At 35.5% G+C, this 9,800-nt stretch overlaps 2 protein-coding genes across 6 annotated transcripts; both read left to right on the forward strand.

The window, feature by feature from the left end:
• The first annotated feature begins 625 nt into the window (after positions 1-625).
• On the forward strand, positions 626-5,108 carry LOC143543673 (transcription factor GTE4-like). 5 transcript variants are annotated; one of them, XM_077035942.1, is made up of 6 exons: positions 626-866; positions 2,563-3,904; positions 3,976-4,027; positions 4,109-4,225; positions 4,351-4,422; positions 4,893-5,108. In XM_077035942.1, exons 2-5 carry the CDS (start codon positions 2,735-2,737, stop codon positions 4,410-4,412), a joined length of 1,401 nt encoding a protein of 466 aa, XP_076892057.1. In that variant the 5' UTR covers positions 626-866; positions 2,563-2,734; the 3' UTR covers positions 4,413-4,422; positions 4,893-5,108. The 5 variants fall into 5 exon arrangements, with proteins under 5 accessions (XP_076892057.1, XP_076892052.1, XP_076892055.1 ...); XM_077035937.1 differs by having other exon boundaries at positions 4,798-5,107; XM_077035940.1 differs by having other exon boundaries at positions 2,572-3,904; positions 4,798-5,107.
• Positions 5,109-5,241: 133 nt separating this feature from the next.
• Positions 5,242-8,389, forward strand: LOC143543658 (cytochrome P450 CYP72A219-like). Its single transcript, XM_077035927.1, has 5 exons — positions 5,242-5,878; positions 6,127-6,347; positions 6,750-6,997; positions 7,112-7,475; positions 7,951-8,389. The coding sequence occupies exons 1-5, from the start codon at positions 5,605-5,607 to the stop codon at positions 8,380-8,382; spliced, it is 1,539 nt and encodes a 512-aa protein (XP_076892042.1). The 5' UTR covers positions 5,242-5,604; the 3' UTR covers positions 8,383-8,389.
• Positions 8,390-9,800: the final 1,411 nt, after the last annotated feature.

Consider the following 9,800-nt stretch of genomic DNA (forward strand, 5'->3'; position numbering starts at 1 on the left):
TATACATAACTGGATACGGATATTTTTAAAGTGTTTTTAAATGGCGAATTTCTTTTGTCGTTTGTGAGAATTGAACTAAAGACCTCTTCTAATCCAAGGTGTTTAAAGACTCTTTCTTTGCCAGTTGACTACTAACCCATTGATAGAATTTTTTTAAGTGAAATGGCATGTCTAGAAATTATTTATCTTTATGGGTTGAGGAAATATCTTAAATCGACAGTATTGACACGAACAATAAGAGGACAAGTCTTCTTTTGACTTTCAAAGATTGAAAGAGTGGAAACGCCAGTTCGATATTGGTCTTGATTCTATCTACGATGCCTGATATCTTTGTGATTTTTGGTTCGATCCTGAGAGAGTCCAGGTTTTACCACTAGTGGATCTTTGAGCGTGTTTTCTATTCCCGAAATTGAAGATAATTTGAAGGCGTTTTAAGACTTCGTATGATTAAATTGAGTTAGCTGACGATCGCCTTTTGTTATTGGGTCGCACGTAAACTTTTTATCTTTTGTTTTTTTTCTGTTAAAAAAAAAAAAGTTGAAGATTTTAATATGGAATCCATGTAATCCATCCAAAATTGTCTTGTCCACGTCACAAATTCAACATATAGGACCATAGAACCGTTAGTAAACCACACGCGCCACCACAGCGCGTAGGTGAGCTCCTTCCACTATACACAATTACATCATCCGTCCATCAATCCAGTCCACGTCATCTTCACTAATCCTCAGCCGTCCGATCTGCTCCACTCCGTTGAGCCATCCTTGGTGCCAGTATCGGTGGCCGTTTGATCATCCTTCAGATAAGTTAGAGAGAGAGAGAGTAGAAGTAGAGTTATCGGCGAAGAATCCAATGACTGAAAACAGGTTCGTTTTCGTAACACTACCGTGTTATTCGTTTGATTCGTGTTCATTAATTGACGCTGTGTTGACTTGTACGTGTTCGTACAATCGAAGTTGATTAAGCTAGGGTTTATGGATTGTGAGTAACGTGAAGTTAATTCACAGTTTGTTTCAGTTGAAGTTAATTATGCTTTGTTTGTGTACAGTAGTTGAAGCTGTGTGAACTTGTACGTGTTTATACAATCGAAGCCTGTTAAGTTAGGGTTTATCGATTACATGTAATAGTTTAACAGTCTCGTGGTGGCTTTGTTTCAAGTGAACTTGATTATGCTTTGTTTGTGCACTGTAATTGAAGCTGTGTTAATTTGTAGATATCCGTATAATCGAAGACGGTTGAGTTAGAGTTTATTGATTCCGTGTAACGATTTGTTTTAGTTGAAGTTAATTATGCTTTGTTTGTGTACGGTAATTGAAGCTGTGTTAAGTTGTATATGTTTGTACGATCGAAGCCGATTGAGTTAGTGTTTGCTGATTTCATGTGATAATTTAACAGCTTGTAGCAGCTTTGTTTCAAGTGAGCTTAATTGTGCTTTGTTTGTGCACAGTAGAAGTTAATTATGCTTTGTTTGTGTACAGTAATTGAAGCTGTGTATGACTTGCACAATTGAAGCCGGTTGAGTTAGGGCTTACAGATTTCGTGTAATTGTTTGTTTCAATTGAAGTTAATTATGCTTTGTTTGTGTACGGTAATTGAAGCTGTGTTAAGTTTTAGATGTTTGTACATCGAAGCCGATTGAGTTAGGGTTCACGGATTTCATGTAATGATTTGTTTCAGTAGAAGTTAATTGTGCTTTGTTTACAGTAATTGAAGCCGTGTTAAGTTTTACATGTTCGTACAATTGAAGCTGATTGAGCTAGGGTTTACGGATTTCGTGTAACGGTTTGTTTCAATTGAAGTTAATAATGTTTTGTTTGTGTATAGTAATTGAAGCTGTGTTAAGTTGTACATGTTCGTGCAATCAAAGCTGATTGAGCTAGGGTTTACGGATTTTGTGTAACGGTTTGTTTCAGTTGAAGTTAATTATGTTTTTTTTTGTGTATAGTAATTAAAGCTGTGTTAAGTTGTAGATGCCCGTATAATTGAAGTCAATTGAGCTAGGGTTTACGGATTTCGTGTAACGGTTTATGCGAATAGAAGTTAGTTATGCTTTGTTTGTGTACGATAATTGAATCTGAGTAAGGGTTTACCTATTTCGTGTAATCATTTGTGTCAATTGAAGTTAATTATGCTTTGTTTGCGTACAGTAATTGAGGCTGAGTTTACTTGTACATGTTCGTACAATCGAAGCTGGTTGAGTTAGGGTTTACCAATTTCGTGTATTAATTGAACAGTCTCATATGTTCTAGGATAGTAGCTTTGTTTCAGTTAAGCTTAATTATGCTTTGTTTCTGTACGCTAATTGAAGCTCTGTATAACTGTAAATCCGTACATGTTTGAACGGTCGAAGAAGATTGAGTTAGGGTTTTTAGATAAGAAGAAGAATTTTAACAGTTTCATAGTGAAAACCTAGCATCCGAAGACAGAAACCTCAGAACTTAACAGTTTCGTAAAATTGAGGCCGGTTGAGTTATGGCTTTCCGATTTCATATAGTTATTTAACTGTCTCATGTTTGTATTTTTGTTTTCAGTTGAACTTAATTGTTCTTTGTTTCTGTGCAGTAATTGAAGCTCCGTGTAACCGTAAATTGGTATACGTGTGTACAGTCGAAGAAGATTGAGATAGGATTTTTTTGATTTCACGTATGGAATCATAGCAAGAAGAAGTTTATAAACAGTTTCATAGTCAAAGCCTAGCTTCTGAAGATCGAAACCTCGAATTAAGGTTGCAGCGATGGCTTCTAGGGTTCCTCCTGGGAATGGAAGGGGGAAATTTGGGTTCAGAAAACAGGAGAATCGTATTACTATCGAGTTAACATCTAGGTCAAAAAAAGAGATGAAGGAAATCAAAAGGAAGCTTGTGAGCGAGCTTGAATTGGTTAGAAGATTAGTGAAGAAGATTGAAGAAAATGGATCGAAGCCTTTACATCAATTGAGCATCTCAGTTTTTGAGGACAGTGAGAATGTTGATAAAGATAACATAACTCCAAATTCAAACCAGTTTTACCGGAAACCAGATGTTCTTGCTGTTAAAGATAGAGTTCCTGCTAACGCTAGCTACAAAAAATCTAAAACTGGTGTTAAGAAGCAAGGTAATGTTGATGCTAAGTTTTCAAACAAAGTGTTTAAGAGTTGTGGTACATTACTTGAGAAGTTAATGAAGCATAAGCATGGTTGGGTGTTTAACACACCTGTTGATCCTTTAGCTCTCGGTTTGCATGATTACTTTGATATCATTAAGCATCCGATGGATTTAGGTACAGTGAAATCCCGTCTGGATAAAAACTGGTATAATTCTCCAATGGAGTTTGCAGAGGATGTTAGACTAACGTTTCAAAATGCCATGACGTATAATACAAAAGGGCAAGATGTTCATGCAATGGCAGAGCTTTTATTAAAGTTATTTGAAGAAAAATGGAAGATTATAGAGGCTGATTATATACAAGAATCAAAGTTTGCAGTAAAAACTCCAACTTCAAAACAAGCACCGTCACAGTTATTACCGGTATCCAGTAGGGTTGAAGCATCTGTGCCCACCAAAGATCCTAAACCGAACCCTACAGTTTCTCACACCGGTAGAACTCCTTCGTTAAAGAAACCAAAAGCTAAAGATCCAAATAAAAGGGAAATGACATATGAAGAGAAGCAGAAACTTAGCATGAATTTGCAGAATTTACCTTCTGAAAAGCTGGATCATGTTGTGAAGATTATCAAGAAAAGGATTTCCTCGTTATCCCAAAAAGATGATGAAATTGAGGTCGATATCGACACGTTTGATACTGAAACTTTGTGGGAGCTTGATCGGTTTGTCGCCTACTATAAAAAGGAAGTAAATAAGAATAAAAGGAAAACTGAGTTTAGTCTTCAAGAAACAATTGACGTTGAACCAAACGTGGAAGACAATGTGAGTCAATTTTGTTAATTTGGCAATTAGGGTAACATACTATGTTGAATTATGTTTTCTTTTTCGTCCAGATTCAGAATCTAGAACCCATGGTGCTTGATGCTCCAAAAGAGGCTGAAATAGGTGAGAAATCAATATAAAAATTAAATTGTTAGTTTAATTTAAAAGTGACCTTTTGTGTAAATCTATATACCATGTATGCAGATGAAAGAATCGGTTCAGCTAATTCTCCAATTCAGATTGAGAAACAGGTGGAACAGCAGGTTTACCAGGGAAACAAGTCAAGCAGCTCTAGTAGCGTATCAGGATCTTCTTCTAGTGGTATTAATATTTAGTATAAGATTTAATGTTTAATCATTCTCACAGATTAGTTTTGGCATTTGATGTAATTTGATTAAAGTCAAGGTGCATCATTATTAATCTCAGTTGTTGTGAACTAATTACAGATTCTGACAGCGATAGTTCGTCTGGAGCGCAATCTGATGCAGCTCATTCGTCTAAAGCATAATGACAGAAAGGTACGTACTATATACTGGCATTAAACACAATTTACTAATGACCATTATACCCTTCTCTTTCTCCTTATACAAGTTTCATAACATAATCGTAAGAGAAGGGTATTAATGTAAACAATATGAAAAGGCGTTTATTTGATATTGTGAAGTGAAGATGATTATATGATCTTATTCTAGTTTTGAGGGGTATATATGATGATATCCTTTTTTTTTTTAATTTTATTTAATTAATATGGCAAAATTAAGTTTCCTAGATTTTAATATTTATTATTTCAACATTGCTACTATGCTATAATTAGATATATCTCAATTCGGTAATATAATAATCATGGAAGTATTACTCTTATTAATATTATTTTTTTTTTGTTTGCTTGGCAGATTCAGAAACTGTACCAGATATGAATGTCGTAGAAATGTTTATTTGCTTTTTTAGTACCAACTCTTTATCTAGCAGCTGAAGTTGATAAACGCAGGGCCAATGTACAGCTGTTAATGCATAAGGTGCCGCTTTCCATTGCAGCATTGCTTCTAATTTAGTGATTCTAGCCCTAGTGAAAGGAGATGTTTGTTTTATTTTCAACTTTTTAACTTATATTAGCAACTGTAGTGTGTATGTAAACTATATGTAATCAACTTTGCATATCGTATCGTCTTAGATTTAATGCTAGTTTCTTTCATGTTATTCCACTATGTTTTAAAGTGTGACGTGTGAGGGTTAATGACCCGACCTGTATTGAGGATCGAAACAAAACGAAAAGTAGATGTTCGTTTCTAGTACACAACGACCATTCTTTATCTTGGTTTCTTGCATATGTCAACATTGTATAGTACAGTAATAACAGTACATCCGGCAATACTTTTGTTTTGTACTTGGTTGTCTGTGTTCTTAATGACACGCAGAACCAAACATGAATCTGGTAAATGATAACATAGTTTTTATATTTCCAAGAAATAATGTCGCGTGTTCATGGTGTCGTCGTTTATTACATATGAATACAACATAAAAACATTACGCATTAAGCGCTTTTACTTGAGTTTGATACAAAGCCTACACTCCAATAGCTACAAGAAGACGATAAATACAAACTATTATGTGACTCGTACGCACCTCTATAAAGTGCTTTTCGACCACTCCACATCTTAGCACCTCTCTCTCTCTCTCTCTCTCTCTCATTTAAGGAGATAATGAGCCTATACAAGTGGATTGGAAGCTCTTGTGGTGCGGCTATGGTGGTGCTTGTCACATGGAGCCTTTTGAAGTGGGTGTGGGTGCAACCAAGGAGGCTTGAGAGGCACCTAAGGCTCCAAGGGATCAATGGAACCTCCTACAAATTATTGTTTGGGGACACAAAGGAGATGGGACACATGGCCAACCAAGCCTACCAAAACCCCATTAATATCCATGATAATATTGTTCCAAGGCTCTTGCCCTTTGTTTATCAGGCAGCCAAAACATATGGTATTAGGTCTTCCCAAAATCAAAATGTCAACGCTTTGAGTAACTCGGTTAAACATGTTATATCATGTAACATGCTTATTAAACGTGTCATGTTGAGGTTGAACAGCCATGTTAAACCTCTCTGTCAAGAGTTGCATGTTTAGCACAAAACAATACGTTTTGCAGGCAATATAATAACGCGATAGATATGTGTGAAGGGTTAACTTTAGATTACTTGGTTTGATATATAGTCTCTGGTTTATACACAGGTAATATTTTCTTTGCATGGTTTGGACCAACACCAATGGTGCATGTTCTTGATCCTGGTCTTGCTAAAGATATATTGTCTAGAATCAATGATTTCAAAAAGCTTAGGAACAGTAATCCCTATATCAAGCTATTATTTCAAGGGTTAATCGATTACGATGGCGAAAAATGGTTCAAACACCGAAAGATCATCAATCCGGCCTTCCATGCTCACAAGTTTAAGGTTTGCTAATCCCATTTTTTATCAAAATCCTTAGATAAATGTCTCCGTTTAATAAACAAGTCGTGTTTGGGTTGACCTATTTAACACGTTTAATTCAACTAGTTGGCCATCAACATGTTAAAATATAGTCTTTAAGGTAAACCCGCCGGCCCATTTATTGCATGGCAACTTTTTACGAGCAGTTTAACCCTTTTATTATAACTTGTCAGCCCGTCTATGTTTGGCTTAACATGTCTACAACCTAATTACAACCCGTCAACCCATCAGCCTGACACAATTGCCGTGCAACAATCTTTTCATTTATTTTGAGAATTTACACTTCCATGTCAGTCCAGATAAATATTTATATTAGAATAATTAAGATGATGTTGATAAATTACATGAATGATATTCATTATGCAGTACATGGCTCCTGCTATGCATTTAAGTTGTACCGAGATGATCGAAAAATGGCGAATCTTGTTAGGGCGCGAGCATTCATATGAACTCGATGTTTATCCATATCTTCAAACATTAACAAGCGACATAATCTCGCGCACTGCATTTGGTAGCAACTATGAAGAAGGGAGAAGGATATTTGAACTTCAGAAGGAACTTATTACTTTATTATTAGAAATCATAAGATATTCGGTATATATCCCTGGATCCAGGTAAACAATCGCGAGCTAGTTGAGATTGACTTGTAAATGTCACATGATGTGTTCATGCCTTACAATATATAAATTATAGTACATAGATGATATTTATGTAAACAATATGTGTAGGTTTTTGCCAACTAAAAAGAACAAAAGGATAAAGAAGATTGACCAACATGTGAAGGGTTCAATAAAAGGTATTATAAACAAAAGATTAATGGCAATGGAAGGTGGTCAACCAAGTCAAGATGACTTATTGGGCATATTATTGGAGTCCAACCAAAAAGAAATCAAACAAATGAGCATTGAAGATGTTATTGAAGAATGCAAACTATTTTACTTTGCAGGCCAAGAAACCACCTCTAATTTGCTTGTATGGTCAATGATCTTGCTAAGCCAACATCAACATTGGCAAGAACAAGCAAGAGATGAAGTTTTCCGTGTCTTTGGACAGAATAAACCGGATATTGATGGACTGAGTCGATTAAAAATTGTAAGGCGCATTGTTCATGACCATTTCATGTTTACAATGCCACCATCATTACCATGAATTAGCGACTTAAAATAAAATTAATCCCTAATTCATTTTGAAGAAGTCGTTAATTTCGATAATTTATTAAACAAATTACAATTTTTTGTAAAAATTATTACAAATAAAATAAAAAAGTCACTATTGTATAAAATAAATATACCAAAATATGTTTTAAAACAATCAAAAATAAAAATGGACAAGAAATTAATTGAAAAGTTTTAAAACCAAAATCCAACCCCCCCCCACCCCCCCCCCCCCACAAAAAATGATTTTGTTCACAAAATGAATGATTTAAGTTGCTAAATTATCGCAAATTGATTTCGTTCGCAAATCATATTGTTTTTCTTTAATGACCGATTTGCGATGAATGATTGTACATGGCCAGTTTTGCAACATTGTGATGCTTTATGTTTAATTTGTTTTCTTTAATTGGTAGGTTACTATGATCTTGCATGAAGTTTTAAGGATATATCCCGCAGTTATCTCATTATACCGACTAACTAATGAAGAAATAAAATTAGGCGATGTGAGTTTACCATCAGGGACAGCAGTCACAGTGCCTGTGGTATTGTTGCACCATGACTGCGAGACATGGGGCGACGATGCCAATGATTTCAAGCCTGAGAGGTTCTCTAAGGGCGTTTTGAAGGCGACAAAGGGGAAAATGTCATATTTTCCATTTGGTTGGGGACCTCGTATATCTATTGGCCAAAATTTTGCGATGATGGAAGCCAAAATCGCGTTGGCTATGATCCTACAACATTTCTCATTCGTGCTTTCAACGTCCTATGTACATGCTCCTAAGTCGATTATCACTCTTCAACCTGAATTTGGAGCTCACCTAATTATCAAGCCCGTCAATCTTTAAAAGTTCGTCATGATACCAACGATCAGGTTTAAGTGTCCGGTTTCAAGTTCGAGTTGAAGTTCGAATTCAAAAAATATGTATTTTCGATTAAGTAATGTTCTTTCTATTAAATAAACTTGTCATAATGTATGTTATACAAACAATAATTAAACGTTCATAATATGAGTACAAAACCATTTAAATGTTGTTTTGAGGGAAATTGTTTAGTTGATTGGTAAGAAAGACATGTATCCCATACAAAGCGATAAATATTTACTTAATCTACACTGAACACACTTATAATAGATAATAGAGTAAACTGCGGTTTTCGTTCCTGTGGTTTGTCCTAATTCACAAGCCCCCTCATGTGAAGTGATGGGGTGTATTTGGAAAAAAAAGGACAAATTTGTCCCTCACTTGAAGGGCACATGAAGGACAAATTTGTAAATGACGGGTGGTCCGTTGGACAACCCTTAAGTGATATAAAACCATTAATAATCATTTATTTAATCGGTTTATTTTGTGGAATTGGAAGACTACGTTTATATGTTATTTCAGGTACAAGAGTCGTAAAAGAAGTGGAATTAGGTGTTGGATTGAAGCTAGTCAAAACGAGGAAGTCGGACGATGGAGGATGAATAATTAACAAGGAAACAAGGAAAGAAAAACACCGTCCACCGTAGCTTACGGTATCCACCGTAAGCTACGGTGGACTCGGATAAAAAATGTCTGCCTTAAGGCTGACATTGCCTGCCGTGGGAATCCTGGAAGCCACCGTAAGTTACGGTGGCCACCGTAGCTTACGATGGTCTGACACAGGTTTTGTAACAACCTATTAATATTGCGTTTTAAGACGACTTTTGAGGATCTTATCATTATCTTTCAATTGACGACGACCTAGGGGCGGTTTTCAGGTGCCATAGATTAGTTGGATACTCAGTTTTGATTCATATGCATACTATAATCGAAGGGATGATGAACCGAATCATGCTCAGCTAATTTCCTTTGTGTTTTCCCTCATATTGTAAGGTTTTATCTTGAATGTTGATTGAATGGTTATGTAATTTATGAGATAATAGTTTGATCTTATTGATTTCATTATTATGGTGTTTATGAATTGATTGATAGATTGTTAGTTTGTGTTCTAAACCGTCAGTTCTTGGTGCCATAGGCAATTGAGATTAATCGGGAGGGATTCGGGGTTGGATAAACTAATTGGTTTCTGAGTGATTACCTTGCGTTGTATAATCCAAGTACTTAATCTTCAATTATCACAATCGTTTACATAAGCATGAACTATGTTTTATCGTTCATCTCCAATTAAACATTTACTTTGACATTCATAAAAACCTGAAACCGGAGGAAGGCATATTTTCTCATATTGATTTAAAACTTGTTAATTATTTTTAGTTATTTTTGTTAACCAATCCAAACAACCA

The sequence above is a fragment of the Bidens hawaiensis genome, unplaced genomic scaffold (assembly GCF_021521415.1).
Source record: "Bidens hawaiensis isolate Kalapana, Puna unplaced genomic scaffold, B.hawaiensis_p1.1 tig00013245_1, whole genome shotgun sequence".
NCBI classification, from domain to species: Eukaryota; Viridiplantae; Streptophyta; class Magnoliopsida; order Asterales; family Asteraceae; genus Bidens; species Bidens hawaiensis.

What these genes read in the sequence shown, in the direction of transcription:
- LOC143543673 (XM_077035942.1), top strand. Translation starts at nt 2,735, where the DNA reads ATGGCTTCTAGGGTTCCTCCTGGGAATGGAAGGGGGAAATTTGGGTTC. An exon ending in AACCAAACGTGGAAGACAAT is followed by an intron (nt 3,905 to 3,975) that starts GTGAGTCAATTT and finishes TTTTTCGTCCAG; the next exon opens with ATTCAGAATCTAGAACCCAT. An exon ending in TCCAAAAGAGGCTGAAATAG is followed by an intron (nt 4,028 to 4,108) that starts GTGAGAAATCAA and finishes CCATGTATGCAG; the next exon opens with ATGAAAGAATCGGTTCAGCT.
- LOC143543658 (XM_077035927.1), top strand. Translation starts at nt 5,605, where the DNA reads ATGAGCCTATACAAGTGGATTGGAAGCTCTTGTGGTGCGGCTATGGTG. An exon ending in TCCATGCTCACAAGTTTAAG is followed by an intron (nt 6,348 to 6,749) that starts GTTTGCTAATCC and finishes TTCATTATGCAG; the next exon opens with TACATGGCTCCTGCTATGCA. An exon ending in GTATATATCCCTGGATCCAG is followed by an intron (nt 6,998 to 7,111) that starts GTAAACAATCGC and finishes CAATATGTGTAG; the next exon opens with GTTTTTGCCAACTAAAAAGA.